Source organism: Bubalus bubalis, chromosome 4 (assembly GCF_019923935.1).
Source record: "Bubalus bubalis isolate 160015118507 breed Murrah chromosome 4, NDDB_SH_1, whole genome shotgun sequence".
NCBI lineage: Eukaryota > Metazoa > Chordata > Mammalia > Artiodactyla > Bovidae > Bubalus > Bubalus bubalis.
The window spans coordinates 135,151,058-135,177,670 of NC_059160.1; the positions used below are offsets into that span (position 1 = coordinate 135,151,058).

At 39.4% G+C, this 26,613-nt stretch overlaps 1 protein-coding gene across 7 annotated transcripts in view; it reads right to left on the bottom strand.

Annotated features, from left to right (window-relative positions):
• The window catches only part of ANK3 (ankyrin 3), a 373,791-nt gene that overhangs the window by 33,292 nt on the left and 313,886 nt on the right, over positions 1-26,613 (bottom strand). For 3 of the 7 annotated variants that reach the window (XM_044942136.2, XM_044942137.2, XM_044942142.2), the window contains 7 exons: positions 25,845-25,926; positions 13,069-13,143; positions 8,826-8,957; positions 7,783-7,926; positions 4,898-5,206; positions 4,528-4,618; positions 1,451-1,829 (listed from right to left, as the gene is read on the bottom strand). In XM_044942136.2, the coding sequence (XP_044798071.2) occupies positions 1,451-1,829; positions 4,528-4,618; positions 4,898-5,206; positions 7,783-7,926; positions 8,826-8,957; positions 13,069-13,143; positions 25,845-25,926 (1,212 nt within the window). Of the gene's footprint in view, positions 1-1,450; positions 1,830-4,527; positions 5,207-7,782; positions 7,927-8,825; positions 8,958-13,068; positions 13,144-13,766; positions 21,552-25,844; positions 25,927-26,613 lie in introns of all 7 variants that reach the window. The other 4 variants (XM_044942122.2, XM_044942121.2, XM_045165538.1 and 1 more) reach the window with 3 other exon arrangements.

Here is a 26,613-nt window from a genome sequence, read left to right on the forward strand (position 1 = left end):
CAAATGAAAATGGTTCCCCAGTGGGCAATATGTAGGCACATGTACACACATAGAAATTCTTGCTTACATTTATATTGTCATTTGATTTCAGAACTTGCCTATCAATTTCTAACGGGCTTGTGCAGAATACATTTTCATTGTTAAAACATCACTATGTAGCAACTCCCTCCTATAGCTCCCCACTATAGTTTGTGGGCTCATTTTAAAAGGGAACATTCCATCCAAAGTCATACTGTTTAAATATACTGAGAGTTAACTAAAAGGCAGAAATCAATACTGAAAACAACACTTGTCAGGAAGGAAATGAAACAAAAGCCCGAGAATTTTACTTCCTCTCACTTTCCTTCCTAACAAGCAGGAAAGTAATCAAAAAAATAGCCTGCAGAAGGGAAAAGGAAAGGATATGATTAGTTAATAAGCTGATAATTCGCTCTTAAGTGGTTAGGAGTTTACTAAATTTTTCTAAACTTAAAATTATTCATGGGTTCATTATTTTACAGAAGATTTTTTTTCTACCCAAAACACTGTAGAAGATCGTAAGTAAACTTGATGTTTTATGGAAAACTTCAAATACTACTATTCCACAGATATATAACTCTCAATCTATGTGTACTGCGTAGTTCATGAAAAGACACAAAAATTGAGACAAGAAAAAGCAGCCAAAAATGTAGGAAACAGAACTGATATTAATTTTCTTATATCCATCTATGAATCATAATTTCAATTAAAATTTTTCAATGTCTAAAAAACGCTTACCCTCAAAGAATAAAGAAATATTATTTCTTGTAAAGAAATAAATAATATAAAGAAATCATATAAATACTAAAAGCACGCAAATAATTATGTGACGGTAAGGTTTTTAAATGATTAAAAACAAATATTAAGATAATTATCAACTTAGATATAAAAGTTATTAAAATGATACTTTTAATGCTACATTTCTAAAGGTCATCAATCAACAGTAGTAGACCCACCTCATTTATTCTTGGGAACTGTGTTCCTTCAAGTTTTAAAAAACCCTTTCAGGCAACAGAACTTACAGAGCTCGTAGCTGGGTCGCATGCTAGCAATTCTTTAAATTGTGTAAAAGAACCAGTGAGGGAGAGGATAATTATCCTCCATCCTCAAGAATGAACACAAGTCAGGAAATCTAAATCCCAGACAGAATTAATATCGGATCTTAAGATACTTACTACTTAACATCCCTGTAATTTCCCTTCTGAAAAATGGCTAAAAAGATGTTTATTCCTAATGAATAAACATTAGGCAGCACACATTTTACTCAGTACTTTCTTTACTCCCATCATTGGTGTTACCATTTTTGATCACATATTTATAATTTGGAAATAGTAAAGAATATTGGGCCCAGTGCTACAAGATTAATCAAAAAAATTGAAGAGTCAGGACCCTGAGATTAAATGACAGCATGGTAGAAGACTAGATGACGTACCTTCTGCTCAGACCCATTGGACCCCTCTTCTTCATGGAGGTTAAGCCGTGGCTTGCCATCTGCAGGAGAAGTCCTACTCATCTTTTTCATACTGACAGGCACACAGGGTTTAGGCTCTTCCATTACAAACTTGCTGGTTTCTTCTAGAGCCTTCTGATACGCTGCTAGTGATGATGCTGGTTCATCAACACGACCAGATCCTTGTATTTTTGGTTTCAGAGTTTCCTTTGCACTCTGTTTCCCTACATCATTTTGGGATTCTGGAAAGTAAGATTTTGTCTTTGCTTCTGGAGTGACTTCTGCATGGCTTCCATTTGCTTCAAATTTTCCAGGCTCCCCTTTGAGATAGGAGGTAATGGAATCTCTACACTGGTCAGGGCTGCAACAGAGAAAATGTGGAAATTTACAATGGTAACATATGGCTGCAAATGGGCTTCTGAGGCTCTGAATTTTCAACAACCATGTTTTTAACTATTTTTGAAGACATATAATAGAAAAGTATAAAAAATCCGGTTATTGGATTTCAAACTGGGGGGGTGTATCGTGGGTATGGGGTAAGGAGATGATACATAGGCTCCAGGCTTCCTCTGCTCTCCAACCCCCAACCTGGCTGGCTGTGCTGCCGCTGTTTTTGTTTTAATTGAACTTCTACAGCCCCTTGGGTTCATGGACATACCCAGAGTTCTAGACCCACCAACCCAAAAGAGAAAGAGATCTCAAAATGCTTTTCTGTTATTGCCAATGAAAAATCTGATGACAAAGGACAAAGTGAATTCCTGTGATGAGAGTTCTGGTATCCCCAAGAACCCTATGTTCCCGTCTCTGTGTATATTTCCAATTGTGAATTTTACCGTCATGCTTTTCCAGACATGGAATGCTCATGAGAACCTGACTTGGATTCTCATTTTTGTCCACTCCTGAGCTCTGCTGACTCTCCTTGGTGATCAGGGTGTGGATGCTCACCCGGTGCTTCTACTGCCCGTGAGAACTGTTTCCCTTTAGATTCTTGAAAATCTTTCTCTTCCATTATTTTCTTTTAAATTGGGTTTCTAAGTTTTACTAGTTTCAATATAGACTTTCTATCTTCTAGTTTGTATATTGTTTTCAGCATCTTTGATTATTACCTGTAGAATTCTGAAGACAGTAAAAGTGGAGCAGTGTTTTCTGTGTAATATGTATATTATGCATATGTATATTTCTTATAAATCAGATTCTGAATAAGCACCTTTCTCAAAAATATTAATAGCAATCCTGTTCCATGTGTTTAAGGACAGACAGTCCCAGCATACTGTAAAGACTCTGTATGATAACTAACTCTATATTGTAACTCTATATCTAACTCCTAACTATATCTAATTTCCTCTTATGCAACTATAAATTATGTGACTATATCTGAACTCAGACATCAAAATTAGTACTATATCTTGTCTCTATCATCTCCTTTTTGTAGGCTGAACATAGAATTCATTGATGTTACAATTTTTCAAAAGGAGTTTTGTGAAATCTTTGCAAATGTCTATACCCTCTTTGGGAATTTTTATTGACCAAGCAATATGAAAATATTAAATATGATTGTAAAATAAGCCGGGTAAAAAGAACTGATGTTAAGTTTATCACTAGTTGCCACTGAAGTAAAATATAGTTTAATCTGATGTGTGTAGAAAGAACAATAATGCTAACTATTACTGAGAGTCTATTTGCATGGGTCATTGGGTAGGTATGCTACAGGCTTTCTTTTTCAATCTATAAACCTGTTTGAGGAAAGTAGTATTCTTATCTTTGAAGCCGATTACAGTGATGTTCTTAGAGCTTAGAAATTAAAATCATAAAGTGCAGAACCTAGTGATGGTGGGGTCTGAACCAGTGTCTGAAGGACACTAGCTCTTACCTTTCTACAGGAAGGCCACTATAAAAAAAGCCAGCTTCATGATTAGGGAATTATTTTAGTTATAAACAAATTTGTATCATCCCAGTATTATTGGGGGTAAAGAATTACATATTAAGTAAATGTCGCTTAGTTGTGTTCTACTCTTTGCGACCCCATGGACTATACAGTCCATGGAATTCTCCAGGCCAGAATACTAGAGTGGGTAGCCTTTCCCTTCTCCAGGGGGTCTTCCCAACCCAGGGATTGAACCCAGGTCTGCCGCATTGCAGGCAGATTATTTATCAGCTGAGTCACCAGGGAAGCATATACTATGTTGCAAATTATCTAAAATATTCATGTAGAAAAAAGAAAGGATATATAAAATGTTGCTTTTCTTCGTATGATAAGGACAGATGATTTTTTTTTGCTTCTCTGCATTTTCTATGACAAGACATTTAAAACAACATGTATACCTGTGGCGGATTCATTTTGATATTTGGCAAAACTAATACAATTATGTAAAGTTTAAAAATAAAATAAAATAAAAAAAATATGTAAAAGAAATTCACAAAAATTTCAGTGATGGTTATTGCAAATGAGGACATTGTATTGATTTTTAAAATCTATATTTTAAAATTTTGTTTAGTAAGCATATTTATGTTTGAAGTAAAGAAATAATACAAATGCTTATATTTCTATAAGACTTAGAATTCTGTTTATTACATTTTAAAAATGAGCATTAATTACTGGCTATGTGAAAAGAATAATAGAACAGGTAATAAAATAGAAAACAGTAGGCTTCTAAAGTAAAGAAAGCGCATCCATCTTTAGCATGTATAAAACTTTTTATGTTTTACTTCAGCTAATTATCAGTAGCTTTAAAAATTATATTTGAGTTCAATGTAACTTTCCCTCTCTAGATTAGCCCAATGAACCAACCTTTCAAGGCATGTACAAGCCCAAAATTGAAACGGTAATTTTAGAAAAAGAGTAACTGCTAAAAAGCATATATTTAAAACAGACTATTGGAATTTCTTGGCAGTGCAGCGGTTAGGACTGCGCAGTTTCCCTGCCAAGGGCCCGGGATTGATCCCTGGTCAGAGTATCCTACAAGCTGTTCGGCGTGGATGGATGGATGGATGGATAGATAAATAGATAAACTAACCCGTAACCTTCATTTCACTTTCCTTTTTCTGACCCAGAGCCATACCTGTCATCCAGTCGATCTAGTAACCCACCAGTTATTCTTCGAGCTTGAGCAGGGGACTCTAGGCTTCCACTTGATATCTCGTTCTGCCAACCTGTAATTGAAGACATTTCCAGTTCTTCTTGCTGAACACGTTTAAGAATAGCCTGTACTTTTTCTTCTGTCATCTCCTCAGACTCTACTCCTTCTTTAAGTTGGATGTCCTCAAATAGAGATTTGAGTCTTTCTTCCGTCATCTCCTCATCAGGACCAGATTTTCCTTTCTCTTGCTGTTCAGAGCTTACTCCTACTTTTCTAGTCTGCTTCAATGGCTCTGCTGGTTTAACATCTCCTGGGGCCCCAGCCATCCTTCCGAGGTATTGAGGATACTCACTCAGACATATATTCTCCAACTGGCTCTCATCTACATCCACTGCTTCAGGTATTTCTGTTAAAGGCATTGAGTCTTCAAGTTTGCTGTCTTCTAAGGACGTGTCTTCTGCAGTTACAACTGGAGGTCCATCTGCTGAATGCTCTATGGTTCCCTGGGAAGGCACTACCCCATCACTCAGTCTACTGGGGGTTCTAAGGGGAGATTCTATGCTAGAGAGATCACTAAAATAATCATCTTGCTGGAAAGGGGTGGGAGGTGTGTAGTGCAACCCTGTGGGAGTTTCCAGTTCCACTTGAAGGGAAGGATAACCTATGGAAGACAGTACATTTGGACTGACTGAAATGAATTAGAGCACATCAAACAGAAACACATGGAATGACTTAAATTATATTAGTTATGAAAATGTATGATGAATTACAGAACAATGTTGATAAATTTATTGGTTTAGTTCAAAACTTGTAATATAATGAAATAAAAGACTAGTGGCAAACTATAATAAAATAGAATACTAGTTAATTAAGATATAAATTGTTTCCATTGATTTTGGTAATTTTAATACAGTAACTTACATTCACAAATTTAATCCAGTATAAAGTCAGCTGTCATTATGTAAGATACATTTATTCCATGGCCAAATTAATACCTTTCTATCAATACTCTTTGCATGCAAAATCCACATTGTGGTGGACTGAATACAACAAACCATAAGAAACCAATTTTTATAATTACTTATAACTTAAGAACTGTACATAAGAGTGATGCTACTGAATTCTTAACTCTTACTTATTTCATATAAAATTTACAATAAAGAAAAATGAGTTTAATCTTTGGAAAGAAATGACTACTAGATTTTAGAGCAGTAGCACTATGAAAAAAAATCTAGAAAGATGTTAGGAAAAGGATTTCAAAGGCAGATAAAGTAGAAAAGACTCCATGTAAACTTTTCAGGTATCATAATGTGACAGAGATGAAAAGGTTGTGTATGTATGGAAGTCTTGGTGAACTTGGTGGCAGGGACCCACTCAGAACCACGAATCAAATAAAGAGAAAGAAGAAATGATACACAACAGACAGGAGGAAAACCACTTGCAAAGAGCCTTTGGACGTTCATGACAATCCTGTGAAACACAGAGGTGCACTAACCAGCCTACACAAAGGGGAAGGAGGGAGCAATTCCCATCTTTTAAACCTTGCTGTGTGTACTAAGGCAGTTATTTTTCTCCTTCAGCAGAGAGAGAAGTCAACAATGGTCTGGTCATGGTGAGGAAAGGAAGTTTCACAAAAGTTCAGCAAAGAGGAGAGACAGAAAAAAAAGGCAACCAGGCACATTTTCTGACTTATTGGTCTGCAAAACTGAAGTATAATTTTTCCATTAGTCCAAGGTAAATATCAATTTAGCTTTGGCTGTAAATTCAACTCGCTATAGGTTGTGAACATTTTTTATGTTATGGTCACCCATAAACCAAAATGTTGTTGAAAATTTGTCTAAGACTACATGAGGTTTATAATCTGCACAAATAAAGTTGACTTCATAAACATTCCTAAATTTCCCTAAGAATTTTAAAAATAGGGAATGTAAAATATTAAGATGGAGGAACAGAAAGTCCTTATAAATTTAATAATATTCTGATTCTAAAATGTTAAAATTAAATGAGACTTTCAATTCCATTGAATACTTCTATTGTTTTCTGATGATCTTGTTTATTCTATAAATTGTGGTTTGGCAATAATTCAACCTTTGATCTAACACTGGTCTATCTTTATCTTGCGCGCAGGGAGTCTGGGCACCAATATATGGTCTCATCTATAAGACAAAGCCTTGAAGAGAGCTTTTCTCCAGGTTCTGTAGTATTTATAAACTTAAACCACTTTCGACATTATTACCCACATGTTTATGTTACGGGGATAACAAGGTACACTTTAAATTTTTGACTGACTTTAGTAAGCAGAAACTTTCTAAGAATTTTGAGATCTTTTGTCATATGTGCAGATTTGTAAGTTACTGATTATTGGCTAACTTTTCTGTTTAAAAGTGGGAAAATAATCACCATATTTTTCAAAAATTGAAATAATAGAAAAATATCTCTAGCTCCTCTTCTTGCCTCCACATAATCATTTTTTACTCAAAATTCATTATAGGAATAAATTTCCATTTATGAAGGTAGATGAGCATTTTGAAAAACATATTTATAATACTTTTCTTAATACTTTGATGAAAAAAAAGCCCCAACTTACAAAGTGAAGGAAATGACAATATTATTATATAAATTAAGTTAATGTAAAAGAGGAATTATGTTATTGGTGACATCTATGCTCACGGAATTCAGAATTATGCTACCTTATTATACACAACAGATAAGGTTTTGCCAAACAAAAAATGGCATCCTATGAAGTTAAAATAATGCTAAATAACTAAAACAGCTTTTTGAGTGATATATTAGCCTCTTTAAGCACATGCTTAAATAATTGGTTCTCAAAACAGTAATTAAGCATTTTACTTAACAATTTGTATAATAACCCACAATTTGATTTTACCTATATAGGAACAGAAGAGTCTTCATGTGTTTTAGGTTAATGTAAAAAGTGACAAACCAACATGTTCTCTAGATATTAAATTCTCTTCCATTTGGTCATATACTTGAGATACCAACTCTTTCAGTTAACTTTTGCCTTTATACCTCATTATTTGTATTTTATATAACTGACATTTATCAAGTTTGTTCTAGCAGAGTTTGTTTGCAGACTGTGGCAGAGAATAAGCTGTGGAAATGAGAAATTAAGTCAAGCAAATCACAATGTAGTTGGTTTTACATGACTACTTTGTCCTACTGCACTTTCAGATTTTACCAAATGATTAAGTAAATATGAACACTAAATTCAATTACCATCCACGGGGTCATGGAAAACATTGTTCTCATCTGCAAAACTTCTGGTGCCTGAAATATTTCCATAATCAAATATTGGTCCTTCTAGCAGAGTCACTATATCTATTCGATTAATTTTTGTCAAGACCGAAGTTAAGGCATCAGCTGAAAAAGGATGAAAAAAAAAAAAAAGGTTGAAAACCCGATTACATTATTTTCTTTTACTTCCTCACAATATTCATATGAAGGCATGGCTTTCTTGACCCTCCTGACATTTTAGATCCTCCTTACTCCAGCTCTGCAATATTCACTATTCAGAGGACTCAGAAAGCTTGTAGTTCTAGGGAAAGATGTTAGGGTCTTAAGAAGCATTTTATGAAGCTGTGTGTGATGGCAACAACATTCATCCCATCTTGGTAAGGTGCAGAGCGGATGGGCCTCAAAAGAGCTCGATTCTTTTAGTTATAAGGGGAACTTATAAAACTTTAAACACTTTCCTCCCATTAGACTGTCAAAATTGGTCACCTCTATACTTGATGCTTACCATTTTAATGACTTACTAAGGTCAGGCTGACTCAGGCAAGCTCACAATAACTGCACATTGTTGTGGGTTGGCATTTGTCACAATATACACCACTCTCTTTCCCTCACCTCAACAAAACTAAACCACCCCAAACCCCAGAACACTGGAGAGTTCTCTGCCATCACAGAGCAGGCTGGATGAAATTATTTGGTCCTATCCTTCTATTTTCCTGCACATCCATTTCTGGCCATAGCAGTAACGTCACAGTCTTTCCCACCACCACCTCATAACTGAACAGCTAGAATTATATTTTCATTTTTGATGGTCACAGAACTACAGACAAAATGTAAAAATCCCCTACTGCTTGCTTCCTAAAAAGCTCCCTAAAGACAGAAGTTTAGAATGTTAGCATGAAAGTAAACAAGTATAACTTCAAAAGACTTGTGATTATTTTACGATCACTGTGGTTTTCTTAATAGGCTTATCTGAAATATTAGACATATGCAGTTTTGAAAGTTAAAGCAATATAGTTTCAGCATACTTGTAGCATTTTTTCCATCTCTGGTTACCCATTTTTTTAATAACATGAAGCTTTGAGAAATTAAAGAATTTGGATTTTCCACACGTATTTGATTGATTTCATCCACTGAAAAATTCAGTTCCCTTGCCAGTTCTGTAGAAAAGAAAAAGAGTTACTAAGATTTCATGTTATACTTTTATCACATATATTTTATAAAAGTAATGCTTAAATGTCACCCAAAAAAAAAAAAAGGAAAAGAATTCTATAGTAAAACCCAAGTACAGCCTTGGGCATTAATCTTTATATACTTGATTTCACAGCAAAGTAGTGATAATACACAGGCTGTGACTTCTCTCTCTTGAGGTAATTCCCTGGTTATAATCAGATTTCCTTTGGAGATCATTTTATAAAGATTCTTAATCTGTTCAAAGAGGATGTTGATAGATTCTTTTAATTTAGCCAAATTATTATCTGCAATTTGAAGCAAACTTCATATAAGATAGGTGTGCTAAGACCCATCAGTCCTGTGCAACTCTTTATGACCCCATGGACTATAACCCACCAGACTCCTCTGTCCATGGGATTCTCCAGGCAAGAATATTGGAGTGGGTTGCTGTACCCTCCTCCAGGGAATCTTCCTGACCCAAGGATCGAACCCGCTTCCCTTCCGTCTCCTACATTGGCAAGTGGGTTCTTTAGCACCACCTGAGAAGCCCATAAGATAGTTAGGGATATACAATTCATAAACATGCCATAAGAGAAGCCAGTAGGGTTTTTCTCTAGGCAATATTCATGAAATAGATCTTTTTCTCACATAATACTCTATTCTATATGCCTTCAAGTTTCACCAGTGCCGCTTGGGAGGTGAAATGACTCAAAGCCAGATCACTGTCTATGATATGCTGCCATTTGTGTAAGAAATAAAAGGGAGATAAGCTTTCTGTCCAACTAAGTGTATACAGCCATACACTCAATCTTGTAAATGCAGATAGTTATCCCTGGAAGGATACATATGATACGAATAGCTGCCTTGGGGGAGTGAAATTTGGGAGTCAAAGATGATAGGGAGACTTACCTTTCAGTGTATATTTTTTGTGCAATTAAAAAAAATCTGTCAGATGTGTATTAGCCTTAAGTGATTATAAAAGTAAGAAATGGGAAAATCCATGGAAAAAGAATTGGCCGAGATTCTATCCTGCTTAAGAACCTTTCCAGCAGTTTGGCAAAATGTATTCAGAGGCTCAAAAAAGTCTATATCCTTTGGCCAACTGATTTAACTTCTAGAAATCTATGGTGACAATACATAGGGTTGTAGACAATTATTTACATACATGAATGTCCACTGTAGGCTTGTCCTACTCAAAAACTGAAAACAGAGTGTGTGTTGAACAAAAGAAGAGTTAATTAATGCAGTGGCTGGCTAACTGATTATAGCCTGCAGCCTGTAGGGTGCTTCTAGAAATGAAACTACATCTTATTAGAGCAGAACTTAGCCTTAATATATGGGATACACATTTTCTCTTCCTTTTACCAACAAAAAGCGAAACCTGAATTTATTTCATGATTCACTAGTACTGACAGCAAAACACCATTGTAAAGTCTGTGTACTGGATGTTACTTATCCATTAAACCAAGATCAGAAAGAAATAAAAAGAAAATTAATTGTGTATAGAACATTTTCAAAATTATTTATAAAAAAAATCAAAGTACATTGTTACTTGTTAACAGGAGTTCTGAGGGATGGATTTAAATTTTGTCCTTCTAAATGCTAATTTTCCTAATAACCTTCATTGTGTATATGGTAATTCAAATTAGAAAAGTTAACTTTTTTAAAGTTCCTTATCTCTTTGTGTCTTAAGGACAGTAATCCTTATTGTCCTCATGACCAAACCATATCCTTTGTCTAGAGACTCAGTGAAGAGCAAAGACACTGTCACTGAGAATTTATAAAAGTTATGACTTTATGTTTCTTCTCTATTTTCATGTCACATCTCCAAAAGTTTACTCTGAAAAACTAAGGACTAGTTTTGCTTAAAGAAAATAAGCTAAGAGTTATGGGCAAGTAATACTACAAGACCAACATTAGCTCCAGGATATTTTCAGATTATAATGTCCAGTGTTAAAATACGCATGCATGCTTAGTCACTTCATGTCTGACTCTTTGTTACCCCATGGACTACAGTCTAACTCTTGTGAGTCCATGGACTGTAGCCCACCAGACTCTGTCTGTCCTTGGGGTTCTCCAGGCGAGAAAACTGGAATGGGTTGCCGTGCCCTCTTCCAGGGGATCTTCCCAACACAGGTATCGAACCTGCATTTCCTGCATTGCAGGAGGATTCTTTATTGTTTGAGCCACCCGGAAAATATAAATATTATGATGAATTGCTATTAATTCTTAATAGTCTGCAAAGGATTACTCAGATCCCCTGTTTTTTCCAGAGCTCCACTAGGTTAGGTCGGTAGCAGTGTGCCTTAGGGCAGGGCTTGGCAGGAGAGGAGTCCTTTTAATGGAGAGGGTGGGTGGCGCGAGATTCAGGGCATTGGAAAAAAATAATTGTAGGTGACCTTTTGTGCCACGATCTAGTTTCATAACCTCCCTTCTGACAGCATAGATAATAACTTCCTTGAGAATGTCTGTCCCTGATAGTATGCAAAATGACTTTAAATATGACAGTAATTAACATTTATTTATGTTTAACTTTTGGGAGAAGGCAATGGCACCCCACTCCAGTACTCTTGCCTGGAAAATCCCATGGACGGAGGAGCCTGGTAGGCTGCCGTCCGTGGGGTCGCTGAGGGTCGGACACAACTGAGCGACTACACTTTCACTTTTCACTTTCCAGCATTGGAGAAGGAAATGGCAGCCCACTCGTGTTCTTGCCTGGAGAATCCCAGGGACGGGGAGCCTGGTGGGCTGCCGTCTATGGGGTCGCACAGAGTCGGACACGACTGAAGTGACTTAGCAGCAGTAGCATGTTTAACTTTTATGTTGTTTGGCTGTGCATTAAAAAAAATACATACAATCTATAAAATTTAAAATTCCTCTGATTCATGTGAAGTAGGATTTGAGGGGCCCAGTTAATATCAGAATACAAAGCAGTACTGTCCAGTTGACACAGAGCCTTATCTTCATCTTAAGTGAAGTGGAATCAAGCCAAATATTCCTTTTCTACACGCCAATTATAAAAGGTTTCATTCATTTCACAGAATCCAACTATTTTTGAAAATTGAATAGATTCATTTATCCGAATCCTTTTTCTTAAAAATTTAATTCAAAATTTAACTGTCATCCTTTGTTTTGTTGTTTATATAGTTATTGACAATGATCCTTGTTTTCTATTATCACAGTGATACAATGGGCTTCCCTGGTGGCTCAGTGGTAAAGAATTCACCTGCCAATGGGGGAGACGCAGGTGGAATCCCTAATCCAGGAAGGTCCCGCGTGCCTTGGAGCAGCTCGGCTTGTGTGTGCCACAACTGCTGAGCGTGTGCTCTCGAGCCCGGGAGCCGCAACCGCTGAAGCCCACGCGCTCTAGAGCTGGTGCTCTGAGGCAAGAGAAGCCACTTCAGCCTGTGCCCTACAGCAGAGAGCAGCCCCCGCCTGCCACAGCCGGAGAAAAACCCACACGACCGTGACGACCCAGAAGGTCCCAAAACAAATCACATTACTAAAAACAAAAGGAAGCATTTTTGGGGGAAAAAAAGTGACATGAGATTTCCTTTTAAATACATCTTTGAGCACAAAACTGAGTCTCCTTAAAAGTTTCAGGTAAATAAAATGTGTATATTATAAATAATGTGTGTATATCACAAAAATTGTGACAATGACTCATGAATAATGAAAACTTTGTGAAACCTAGGCATGGATTAGTTGAACTGTTGCCTAAGAGAGCTACTCGAAGGGCATAAACCATGCTTCAACATTTTGTATTATTTAAAAACCATAGCCTTTAGGTATATTTTCCTTTATGCCCCCCAATAAATCTTCCATTAGGTAAAAAGGTTATCCTATATTACCAGAAATGGCATTGTGAAGAAAGTACTCAAATTTAAGGTCAAATAAATTTAAATTTTCTATTCTATAGTGCATATGCATAGAAAAGCTTTGGAAAAAAACACAGTATACAAGGTATTATCTGTAATTAACTCTGGGTAGATAGAATTATGAGTGATTAAAATGTTTTTTATTCCTTTTTAAAAAAATAATAAACTATTTGTGAAAAAGACAAATTAAGAAATTTCATTCAGGTGTATACACACTTACCTGTCCAACTGAGTCCCAGGTGATCGGCTACTATTGCCATCCTGATATCTGTCCGTTCACATGGACTCTGTGGACCTACGATTTACAATTTCTTAATTAAAACAATCATCAAGAAAGACACGACACTGGAAAATTGCTTTTAGCAGTACTCAGATTTTACAGAGAGACTGACGCTAACACTGCACACTGAAATGTGTCCTAGTCACCTACATGAGCACTCCTCTTTTACATGACTCACTTGGTTTTCACCTACATCAGGCCAAATGTCAGACTACATGGATGCTCGATGTAATGAAATTCAACATGCTGACGAGCTAGCTACTCGACAATAGCTACAGAAGTGTCGTGGGGGTGAAAACACCACGATGGCATTTCAACATCTGTGCTTTTACTGTGACAGAATCATATGCACTAGCACATTGAAAAAAAAGTTGCTCATCTTGAATGACACCGATATCTTCAGCATGCTTCCCTAGCTGTCTCTAGTGTCGTTGGGTTAAAAGGAAGGAGAGAAGAGTATATAGACAGCACACACAGATGGCGATGACGGAATGAGAAACTACGGTTAAGTCACTCCACAGGCAATCACAACAGCTCATGCACTAGGGTCTACAGGTTGGAAAGTGTTTACAAACTATGCTCGTTCTCCAGGATGTGAGCAAAGAGTGCTCGAGAGACCTGACTGCCTTCATTCTCACCAGTCCTTCTACTGCTCCTTTTCTCACTGCCGGCCTTTTCACTCTTTGATTTTAAAGGTGCTGCCTCTGTTTTCTTATCTCTAGCAGACCTCGTTGTAACCGAAGGCGGGCCACCCCGGGAAGTCTCGGACAACGACGTGTTTCTTGAGGTACTGTCTTCCTCATCGGACAACTCGGACTGCATCTTTTTGTCTTCTTCAGAGAGGCGGTCCACAAGCTTTAAGGTCTCACCACTAATTCCCTTAAAATATTCAATGGAATGTTTACATACTTCCTTAAGCTGACTTTTCCTGACTTTAACTGTGGTGGTGGTGGTGGTGGTGGTGGAGGTGATACAGGTGGATCTTACCTTTACTGGCAACTTGGATGGAAGCTGTTTGGCCTTGCCTTTCTCTGGCTGCCCTTGCTTTTGTGTGGCACATGGTTTTCTAACTGAACCTGGGTTATCCCTGTGTGTGTTTTTCACTGGAATTCTGGATTTCACATCTACACACGAAGAAGTAGTAAGGCCTTTGGTTTTCTCAGACTGACTAACCTGCTTCATTTTACTCACATTAATGTTTGGCATATGATCTGGTGGTGGGAAGAGATCTTTTGGTGAAGTGGCCTTTATGGGAAGTTTGGATTTTCGCCTAATCCCTATTGGTTCCTTTGTCTTTTGCTGCTCTCCAAGAACTTTCTGTTTCTCTCTCACACAATGTCCTTGAAGTAGCCCTGTCTTTTTCTCTGATGAGCTTTTCACTGGATTAGCTTTCTCTGTGGTACGAGTGGGTGCAGAATGTTCTGTCAGAACTACATGACTTGTAATGTTATCTGTCTGTATAGTGGAAGAATCCAAATTGTTGTTGTTATTAAAGTTATCTTTTTGAAAATCATGTTTTTCTTGGGGCCTAACGCCCATGTGGCTATTGGCTGCATTTGAAACCACCGTTATAGGTTCATTCTCTAATCCCTGACCACTGGTCATCACAGCTTCTGTCTTATCTGTCACTTCTCCAGGGCCTTCTTTCTTCAAGGTCATGGTGGATGCAGAAATTCCCATTTTTATAGGCGTGCGCAACTTGGGGTCAAGTTTAGAGGAGTGAGTGGCTGCTCCTGCTTTCTCCTGTGAGCCACTCGTGGACGTGCCTTCCTGACACTCTCCGCTGGTCGGGATGCTGGGGTTGGGTTCCACTGGAGGTGCCTCTACATTTCCCTCTAGATTGGTTTCTACAGTGGTGTCCCCTGCCTGTGGCTGTGGTGTGGCAGTGACCGTGCTTTTATCCCCTTCCCCCGGGTCCCCTGACTTCCCTTCAGAAGTATGCTCACCAATCTGGAAAAATTGGAGCCTCTCTTCAACAAAATCCCTCTTGCTCATGTCAATTGCACCACTGCGAGTCATCTCAAACATTTTTCCTTCGTGAAATGGGAAGGGGTTAGGCTCACTAGTTGGGGTACTTTCATCAGTTGGCGTGCGGGCCGGTGTTGTATCGGGGGTGGTTGCTGGAGAGCGGTCTTCCACAGCCAGACCAAATGGCTTATTTTCATCTTCCCGGGATTTACCGTCATACACGTCATCATCTCCTCGGTTATTAGACCAGGGGTCAAAATCTAGACCTTTGGTAGCTACCGTTTTAAAAGGAGTGGCAAATTCTTCATCTACTTTGTAACTGAAGTAAGTATCAGGAAACACTGATCTGTCAGGATGTCTGCCTTCTAGTGTGAAAAACTGGGCCCCTGACTTCTGATCAGTCTTATCAGGAGTCTTTTCAGATGGATAACTTTTAGGAGGTGGCTTATCGTCATCTGGTCCCAACCTTCCCTCCTCCTCCTCGATAACTTCGAGTTTGCTTTGGCTAAAGGAGCGATCAGCTGGCTTCAGAATGCCCTCCGTGTTCCAGATATCTTTCTTCAGCTCCAGGGTCTGACTGGGGAGCTTAGAATCACTCTCAGTCAAGCCATCATCTTCGTCTTGCAGGTCGTAGCCATCCAGAGAGTCGATCTCTGTGGCATCCGTATCGTGAGAGAACTCTGCTGTGGTGGCAATGGAACACTCTGTGATGGACTGGTCATTGTTCCCGTTCTGGGTAGCTTCATTCTGAGGTGACTCAAAGCCAAGGCCGAATTCAGTATCTTTTCCAGCTCCATTCATTTCTAATTCTTTCTGGGTGGAAGCCTTTTCAGCAGAGGCTTTGGATTTGGTCACTTCTTTTTGTTCATCGTCGACCTCCTTTAACTTGAAGGTGTATTTTTTGACTGGCACTGGCTGATAAAGGGATTCGTCATCACTGGAGTCACTGATGTCCGCCCCAGGAGGAACTGGGGAGGGTGGCTGCACCCTGATGACCGGTTCGGCCAGCTGGTACTTGTCATGCTCGTCTTGCAGACTCACTTCAATCATGTCAACCTCCCTTTCAGGAAGATAAGGATGTTTCTTATCCAACTCCATCTGGTCTGCATCCAGCGGTGGAGGAGGGGGAAATTCAATGTAGGCAACTCTGTTAGTTTTGGGTCTCTGGTTAGAGTCCTTGCTCACGTTGTTAGGCATTTCATGCTCGACTGCAGCCATCTCCTCCCCTGCAGGCTGCTTTAAGGAAGCCGATTTGGCCTGTTCCTCCTCCTCAGATTCCTCCGAAACCTCGGGAATTGGGCTGGGTTTGCCTGGTATATAAGCTATAAGCGAGTCTGGTGTCTTAGACGTAAATTCGTAACTCACTTCCTCGGAACTGGGTGTCTCTGGGGTTAAAGGGCTCTTCCCAGAGCTGTCTAGAAAGGAAACTTGCTCTAGAGTATCATCTTCCGGACTACCTTGAGGAGAAGGAGGTTGCTTCTGCTGTCTAGTCGTGTAAAAGGTTCCCCTGGTCTCTTGCACTGTCTTACATTCCTGACTTATGATTTTTTTTACACCTCCTTGTTGTATCTCCTTCTCATACTGCTTTCCCACCTGCACAAAGCTGACATAAACAGGTAAAGTTTTTATTTCTTTCCCTCCCTCCGTCTGGGCTAGTGGTGCAACTTTTTCCAATCCATCAATGGGACTGTGGTCGAATACATCACTAGAGGGCGATTCCTTTCCTGGGCTAAACTCTAGAGAATCTGGAGACTTGGTCGGGGAGAGCTCTGTTTCATCGAGAGGCGGGCATAAGCCTACATAACTCTGGTGTTTTGAAACTTTGCTGATTTCTGAATAGGTTACTTTTTCCTCTTCTATAGAATTAAAGTGCTGTGTCTCAACTGTCTCTTTAGTCATACTTGACCGGGATAATTTTGGCGACAGTTCATGTTTTGGAAATGTCGACGGCTCACAAAAACCATCGCGAATATCTGGAGCTGGTGTCCTCCTTTCCTCTGCAACCCTGACCGGGATGTGCGACACCGCCGAGCTCTCACTTCTCCTGGAAGGCTGGTCAAGAGAGCCACCGGGATGCTCCCCATCTTTAACAACATATTCCCTATATAAGACTTTTTTGGAGGGAGATTTTACAGTCATTTCCTTAATTTCTGAGAGAGAGCCATTAGTTAACAATTTGTGTTCTCTCTCAGTCACAGACAAAAACTCATCCCTCTGGTCAACAATTTTACTCTCAGGGGGACCAACATGATTTTCTCTTACATCATGAACAAGTACATGTGAAAGTTTCTCTTTCTGTGACTTATTATTAGCAGCTCCAGAACTTTCCCACGTTCTAAAGACCTTTTTGTCCCATGGTCCCTTTGTTGCTAAGTCTGCGGTTACATGACAAGACAAGTCTTTAGCCTGTTGCTCAGAAAAATAGTCAGGCATCGCTTTACTTGACATTTCAGTCCTCTGTTTTTTCACATCATCAGAACCAAAATCATTTACAACCATCTCATTGCTCTCGGCATGCTCATCTTTAGCTTTTAGTACTGTAGGGTCTTTTTGCACAGAGACACTTTCATCTGAGGGGTCTGTGGCCTTCTGCTGTTTTTCTCGAGCAAACGCCTGGTAGACAGGTAGCTTGCTTTCCTGGATTTTTTTAACTGGGATTCTGGATTGGCCATCTGGCTTTCTGTCTTCTTGAGAAACGTCCTTACTTTTGGCCTGTGCGCCCTGTTCAAATTTTAATCTAATGGAACTGAGTTTAGATTGCTTGAGCTGAAACCCAGATTGGGGCCCTTCTGGTTCTTTGCTCTGAGAACTACTTCCTTTGGCTTCCTCTGTGGACTTGCTGTCCTCGGTCTGCTGGGGAGGAGCCATCTCTGGGCCGCCGGGCAGATGGGCTGCGTTCCTCTCATCGGCTCTGGGGATGCCGTGTCCCTCGCGGCCATGTTGCCTCACCTTGACCCACTCATCACCGGAGGCCAGCAGTTCCGTCAGCAGTGCTTTCTCAGGGCTGCTTCTGGTAGAGCTTTGGGATGAGTATTCTTTGCCATTTCTAGGGCGTTGCTTTTTCTCTGGGGACTGCAGTTCATCATTGAGCTTTTCAGTTTTGTCACGAAAAAACTGTGACACTTGAGTCAGTTTCTCTTCAGCTTCCTTCACGGTCCTGTCCACCCTGTCTTCGTACATCAACTTCTCTCTACCTCTATCTAATCTGTCCTCAGTAAAGCGCATCCACATGGCATGTTTTGGACTACTAACATCGCCAGAATAGTGCAACACTGTCACTTTATCAAAATGCTCATCTTTAGACACTTTACCTACACCATTTTCAGACACATCTTTATAGATTTTGGAGAGAATTTCTTTTTTGGGGGCAGTGACTACTTTTTCTCTGGCCCGCTTATCAGACTCTGAGCTAGGGGGTCCTGCATGGTCTGTAACCGATTCCTCAGTATCAGAATGAGACACATCTAGCTTTTCTGACAGAAGCATTTTCTCAGCAAACCTGTAAGACTCCCCTCTTAGTTCTGACAACTCATCGTCATGGTATTCTATTGAGTGTTGACTCAAAAGCTTCAGTGTTTTATAAGAGTCATCGGATATGAGTTGAGCAGAACTAGGGCGACTATCTTCTTCTTGGGACACAGGAGTGTTTACTCTGGAAGACTCCAGATAAGAAGGCAATGACTCTTCAGCAGTGAGTTCTTCTTCTTCTTGCTGACCCTGTTCCTCTGAACAAGGAAAAGCATCGTGTTTTTCTGGCAGAAAATCTTTTAGGTTAATATCTCCCCGGGATAAGTCTTTCTGATATACATACATTTCCTTTTCTGGATGCTTTTTGGTTTCTCTAATAATGACTTCAGTGGGCTCAGCCTGGTTACCTTTTTCGATGTGGACTTCTATTATACGCTCCAGTTTGGGTTTCATTTGGTTGTCCTTCTCTGTGTGCTGGGCTGAGGTTTCAGCAGCAGACTTGTGAACGTCTGGAGATACTGCCGACTTATGTTCAAACAGACCTGCCAGTTCTTTGGAAGGGTCCCGACCGGACTGAAAGGCTTTCATGATGTCGTGGACTGACATGGTTTCTTCAATTCTCTCAGAGGTACCTTCACTGCCTGGTGGAGAATGATAAACCATTCTGGTGGTTGTGGTGATGTGAGTCTCTTCCTTAACACGCATGCCTTTGCCCAGAACGTGATTGTGGTCATCTTCTTCACTACCGGCTTTCATCTGAAACGCTTTGACTTTTTCTTTAATGCTAGACGTGGTGGGCTTTGGTTCCAGTTCCATAAAAGTAGGTGACGGTTTGGGTGACATGGGCTCCTCTGGTTGGGACGGGGGAGCATCTCCAGCTGAGGGCTCATAGCTCCTGATAACATGAACCACTTCAGTTCTTGTTTCTGTAATGACTGGAGGGATGGGGACTTCGTGGAAGAGTGGTTTGGGACCAGTGCTTTCAGCGCTTTGTGGGGCCGAAGGTGTTTTTTCACTTCTTGTTTCAAAGCCACTGTCAGACAAGGGGCTTTTATCTTGGTCATGTTGAGAAAAGTCATCTGGAGACTCCAAAATAGTATCTGTTCCAAAAAAGGAATCGGCCATCTTACATAACTCTTTCTCAGAGGTGGAAGGCCTCATGGAGGCTGGAGGCATTTTGAGTTTGTGTTCCTGCAGGGCAATTGCTGGTTTTAAAATTCGTTTCTGTCTCTCTTCACCATCCTTCTTGGCATCCTCAAACTTGTACTTTAAGTTTGTCAGAGAACTACTCCCGATATCATTTGTTAGGTAATCGATAACTTTGGTCAGGTTGTAATCCTTCTCGGAGGCAGCCTTTGCCTTGACTTGCACTCTCTCTGGCAGAGAGGGAGAATGGCTCACACCAGCTTGTTGCCTTGCCTCTCTTATTTCTTCTGAACTAAATTCTATCCAGTCATCTTCAGGAGAGTGTCCTTTGTCACTCTTTGGTGATTTGAGCGGTCCTTTATCTACACAGACATCCTTTTTAAGGATTTCACTAACTTTCACTAAGTCTTCCTTGACTTTCTCGACAATTTTGAAAGGTTCTTCATCATCGATTCTCCCTTCTTTGGGGAGTTCAGGTTGGAATGGCTTCTCCTCAGGCACATCTGTTTGGAGTATTGCAGTCATCCGCATTAGGTCCTCCTTCATTTCAGCCACATCTTTTAATATCTCCTGACTGGAAGATAGAGAAGATGGTGTAGACAGCTTAAGGGCAGATGGTGCAAGGAACAAAGATGATTTAACTGGAGATGAAGTTCGATTGAAATGGGGCTGAGGACGTGTCTCCGTAGTCAATGTTTTAATGGGCGACAGCAAGGCTGCTGCTGATTTTGTAAGTGAATTAGAGTCTGGAAGTTTCTTTAATGCTGGTTCTGGCAAAACATTGACTACAGAGTATACTGGCACTGTTATTATTGATGAAGTTACAGATGAGGTAGTTGCAGATATTGATGACCCAAGGGATGTATAGAGTGCACTTGCAGAAGGAGTTCTTAGAGACTGAAAAGCTGATGGTGCTGGAGAAACATAAGACCTGAGTGGGGAAAATGGCATTGCTGTAGTGGAAGGGAACACTTTCTCAACTGCATCAGTGGCCGCGTTAACCACAGAGCTCACAGAGTTTGTGGCTGTAGCAATTTTTTCCTGTAATGTGGCAGTGGCTTTGCATCCATTAATTAACGTTGAAGATGATGGATATTTCAGAGGGGAAATAGATCCATTGACTAATGCTACCTCTGCATGTCCGGGCATCTGTTTCACAGGTGATGAAAGAGAAGAGGCCATGGTAACTTTAGCTGATGAAATGACATCAGCTGTTGCTTTAGCTGGAGACACCACTGACTTTAAAGGTGAAGAGATTAGCGGTGCTGCTGATGTGATAATTGACTTAAATGGCAGACTCGAAGAATACATATTAATGTTTGATTTGGGGGAAGCAGGGGGTGTCATAGTAATTGATGACCTCTCCAAAAGAGATCCTGCGGTAGTCACTGGGGAGGTTCGAGAGGAAAATGTAGAAGTGGATGCCAGCCCCTTTAAAGGTGAGGCCTCTGTGACTGTGGGAGCTCTAACCAGGGTGCCAGAGGAAACCTGGATATTGTATGGAGACTGTGACACCACTGTTTTTATTGGTGAAGAAATTGTCCGAAAGGATCTAATTGGAGATGCCACGTCACTAATGGATTTAACCGAAGATGTAGTTGATGCGCCTAATGTGGATTTGATTGGCGAAGGAGTCGAAACAGACCATATTGATTTTAATGGGGAAGCTGATGGCGTATTAGAGGAAGAACTTGACAAGGAAGTGAAGCCTGACTTGGCCGGCCCGGGTACTGTCATCGGAGCTGTGGTCCAGGACTGGTAGGGTCTTGTAGAAAAGAATGGCTTGTAAGAGTAAGTGGTGGGGAGGGATCTTGTTGCTCCTGCACTCCGTTCAACTGTTTCTTAAATTTTAAAATGAAATCAAACACAAAAATCAACAAAAATGGTTGAGAAACAGAGAGACCAGAGAAAAAAATTGGTCAGTAAACTTTGAAATATTACAAAAGCAAGTACAATTGTTTGCATGATTCAGAATGGAAGAGGCAAAAGGAACAATTAAGAGGGAAAAAAAAATTTCTATAGACGCAACTAATCCAAGGTTAAAAATAAAACTAAATAAAACACAGAGCAATGTGAAATGAAAGACAGAAAAAGCACACTGCAACCAAGAGGCCAACAATGAAAAATAAAAAACATGAGGAAAGAATTAATGATGAGAAAAATAACCACAATGGAAAACTGTTCGCTTACTTCCTATTGACTTTCTTATGTGCTGGTTTTGAAATATCAGTAGCCTTTCTGTTTTGCCTGTATAGGTACATATTTGTTCTGCACAACCATATAACTCTCATTTCAGTAATTTCTAATGTTCCTTCTCCTTGAACCTCTCAGTGATACAGATGCCACCTACTCAGAGCCATATCAATGTGCATAGCTATACATTAAATGTCTAAAACTCTTATTTTAGAAAACCACTCAAGCCTATTTCATGCAGAATCCAAAATAACTTTTAAGTGACAGGCAACTGATGTGCAAACTGTGAAGCCACTGGATTTTAAATTTGCATCTTCCATGCACAATTCGGTTATGCTTCACACCCATAAAAAGCCAATAAGAGCAAGAAATTTTCTGAGTCAGAATTTTAAAAGAAAAAAAACAAAGAAAAGGAATGTTTGCATTGATCTTTTCCATGCAGTATATTCCTTTTGGTGAAGAAAAAAAGAAACATAATATGAAATGATTTTAGAATGCATGTGTACACACACACACACACACACACACAAAAGGGGAAAAAAACCAGAAATATGGTTCATGGTTACCATAAGCAAGCAAAGCAACTGAAAACATTTTCTCATGCGCAATATATCACGGCAAACGAGCCAAAGAAGTAATACAGTTTTTATGCCATATTATGCACAATGTGCAAACTTTAAAAATACTTTCACAAGAGCATTTAGAAAGAAGAGTACACTTTTTCCATGAGATGTTAAGTCTTGGTACCTTTTGAGATTTTTATGAAAATATTTAATACTGCATATGAAAAAATCCCTCTGCAACAGAATGTATCCATGTCTGGTTTGTCTTTATTATGGACAAAAAGCACATAGCACTCAGATATTTTTCATAATCCATTATACTTTTAATTCTCAAAAGGTATCATGGGGGAAATTTAAAAAGCACAGTCATATTTTTAACACCCCATATTTAAGTATCTATAGTGGGATACAGAATATATCTGTATATATGTTTAATCAATAACAGAGGGGTCAATTCTGGTGCCTTCCCAGAATATTCATGGGACTCAAGGACATCCCAAACACTGCAGAAGCCATGAGGCAGACCTACCACTAGGAAAGATGGATTTAATACCAGCATCTCCTGGCAATGGGACAAGAAACATACAGATGAAGTCCACATACTCGCTGGGGGATGGCAAGCACACACCAAGTCCTCTCTATTTCTACAGTTCTAAGAAACAAACCAAGCTGATCACAGAGGTTTGGAATGCCTGCCAAGGGTTAAGTTCTATGTCAAAGTTGAGTACAGTCTTGCTCCCAGAAAGCACTGGTTCAGAATAAGAGTGAAACGCGAAGAGGAAATGAGAATCTGCTTCATCTTTACGCTCCTCTTCATGCTGTGCTCTCGCCATTGCTACAATCCAGTCCTTGGATTAGCAGCTACTCCCACAAGGGTGAAGATTTTCATTCCTAGTGTACATTTAAATTCAAACATTCAGAACATATCCTTTTCTAGGCTTACACATTATTCTAAAGAGAAGTGGAAGAACTTAGGAAAAACTCACCCATTCATTACCCCTCCTGGTCCTAATTCTCAATATTATATTGTCTAATTCTTTTGGGAACACCACACTGCAAATGGACGGTTTAAGGATTCCTTCAATTCAGTGATTTGGGCTCAGTTCAATGTCTCAAGGAAGGACTTATTTTTATAACTACCAGAAACTGGCAGAGCATCTCTGTTTTACCACTCAAGTCTGGCTCCACTAAGCAGAGAAGTCTTCTGAACCACATCTATGGTTTTATGCTTTGCACAAAGCAGCCAATTTACTGATTAGTTATATATTTTATGCTTTAATGATACATATTTTGTGATACCCTTTATAACAAAGGCCTTCCCTGGTGGCTCAGATGGTAAAGAATCTGCCTGCAATGTGGGAGACCTGGGTTTGATCCCTGGGTTGGGAAGATCCTCTAGAGAAGGAAATGGCTACCCACTCCAGTATTCTGGCCTGGAGAATTCCATGGACAGAGGAGCCTGGCAGGGGGTCCAAAGAGCTGGACACAACTGAGCTACTTTCACTCTTCACTTATAACAAAGGGAATTCTGGATGTCAAGCACTGAATTATACCAGAACCTTTTTTTTTAAAGAGGCTGGGTGGCTTGGGTAGGTGGTTCCAGACAGGGAACTATGAGAAAAGTTACATTCACTTCTTCTTTTAACACCAATTTAGGGGTCATAACATTTCCCTAGTTTTTCTTTTAGTCCTTTCTTACTCCTTCCCATTCTTCTGTCCACCATATGCTCCCTCTCATAAAACAGAGAAGAGAGAACCCTCTGCCTTCTATCAAAAGTCAAGGAAGACAAACTACATATGCCTTCATGAAGCTAACTGAAAAGTAGCAACCATTTCAGAAGTGGGAAAAATTCAATTGACGTTAGCACATGCACCTGACCTTACAACTCATATATTCCCCAAACACACACCTCAGGGCACAACAATCAGAAAGGAGCTAGCTTGTCCAGAGGTACCTGACCTCAAGTAGCTGCAGCCTGTCCAGAGCTTAAGGGTGTGGCTTGGGAGTCCCAGACAGCCATGCCACGAAAGCCCTAGCTTTGAGGCAAAGTAGTATCACAAGGAAAACGTCTATCCAGGAAATTTATACATACATCTAGTTAAACACACACACCTTCCCTGCTTTATAGCATAATGAGAGTTAATTTCAGCCCTTACGGTTTTGGAAAGATTTAGATAGTTATACTAGGGGAAGAAAGAGATCTAGAAGAACATTCATGAGTGTGGTTGGGTTTCCTTTCTCTTGTACTCCCTGTCTTTCTCTTATACTCCCTATTTCGTGTCTGAATGTAAGAGCTCTCCAGGGGATAGATTCCAGAAGATTATGCTGAGACCACCTGAATGAAGTAGTAGAGTAGTTTCCTGCTGCATATTTAATATGTTATGTTGGCCCACAGAAGCAAGAATTCAGGAAAGATGGGAAAAAACAGTTGTGGTTCTTACTGGTAAATTTCCAATCCTCCTTGAACTCAAGTAACTGTGAGTAATGGGAAGCAGCCAGAAATAATTCACTAATTTAAAAATAATGTTTGCCTAAATCCTCCTCTGATGGTTAAAGTGGCACCATGCCACATCAGTCAAACATACTCTTAGTTCATGTTGGTGGAGAGGGTTATCTTGAGGGCCGTGATCACCGGAGGTGATAACCATAAGGAGGAGGGAAGGAGAGGGGAGGGAATACAAAGGGAGGAAATGAATGAATATGACTGGATGAATCTATGCCTTGATACTTACAAGCTAGTTAACAGTGAACATTTACTGCGAGAAGAAAAGGGTTTAACTGGTCTAGTAAAGCCCAACCTTAGAGTTGATATTTAATAAAGAGCAGAGGGAGGGAGGGAGAGAGAGGGAGAGGAATTAGAAATCAGTAAACAAATGCTACCCCAGGAAGGTAGGAAAATCTAATTCCTGCCAACTGGGAAAAAAAGAATCAGGACTAAGCTAGAATGACCTACCTATATTAAGACAAATGAAATAATGACCAGAGTTACTTTATCGTCTTTTATACTATCTGACATGTATGAAAATGTTTTCTCTTTTTAGCATGGATATAAACCAATCTTGGTATAGTATTATCTCCTAACATAGTTAGCAACCAAAGTGAAATCAGGGTTTTCAAAGTCAAGTGATAGATGTTTCTAATTCTAAAAAAAAAAAAAAAAAAAAAGAGCTAATAAGCTATGATCTGGGGGTGTTTGTACCTTGTATCTCCAACTATGTACAAAATATTACTTAGATCTCATGATAAAATTTTCCTGTAGGCAGTTTTCTTTTGCCATTGAGTTTTCTTTCACATGACTCCAAAATTCTGTTTGTATAGAAAAAATGTCTCTTCTTATAAAAATCCACGTAGATTAGTAAATGTGTTAGGAAACTCACTCATTCCAGGCTCAGTCAAGTAGCTGTAGCGCTTACGTAAAGCTAACGACGCAAAACTCTGTCGTCTGTCCGTTTTCTCAGTCTGGAAAAGAAAAAGAAGAGAACGAGTATGTTCCAGTTCCTTGTGACATTTTCATCATTTTGAAACATTTTGTAGAATGGCAGGTCGATATCTTGTTTATCCTTATTTTTCTTAACAGATTTTCTTAGGGAAATATTAGTTCCCCACTGTGATTCTACAGCCCCACCCCAATATCTTCACCAAAGAACTATCACTTAGCAAAATATAAGGGCACCGACACAGCAGACTACAGGGAACTACAGATAAAAGACGAGCGTTACAGAGACTTCTGATGCTGAGCAATAAATTCTCCCAAATTTGTTCATATTGAAAGCACATACATCACGATGTACACTCACTCTTTGTGAGTACATTCAAGGGAAAAGGCACACAAAGTTTAACATTCCGATTACTGCTATTGTTTCTGTCTGTTCATAGGCATAAAATGTAGATGAGGAGATTACAAACAGGTTAATGGCTTTATTGAAGTAGTGTTACTGAATCTTAAAGCTGCTGATTCTATTTAATATTACTGAGCTGTGAGTTTTAAAAATCCAATGATCATATAACTTGGAGAAATATTAGGAGATAACTTATGAAACTTAAATAATTATACTCTTAAAAATGGCTAAGATAAATGTCTTTTAATAGAATATCAAATATTTATCAATAGCCATTAAGCACATATTTTTATAGTATATAAAACAC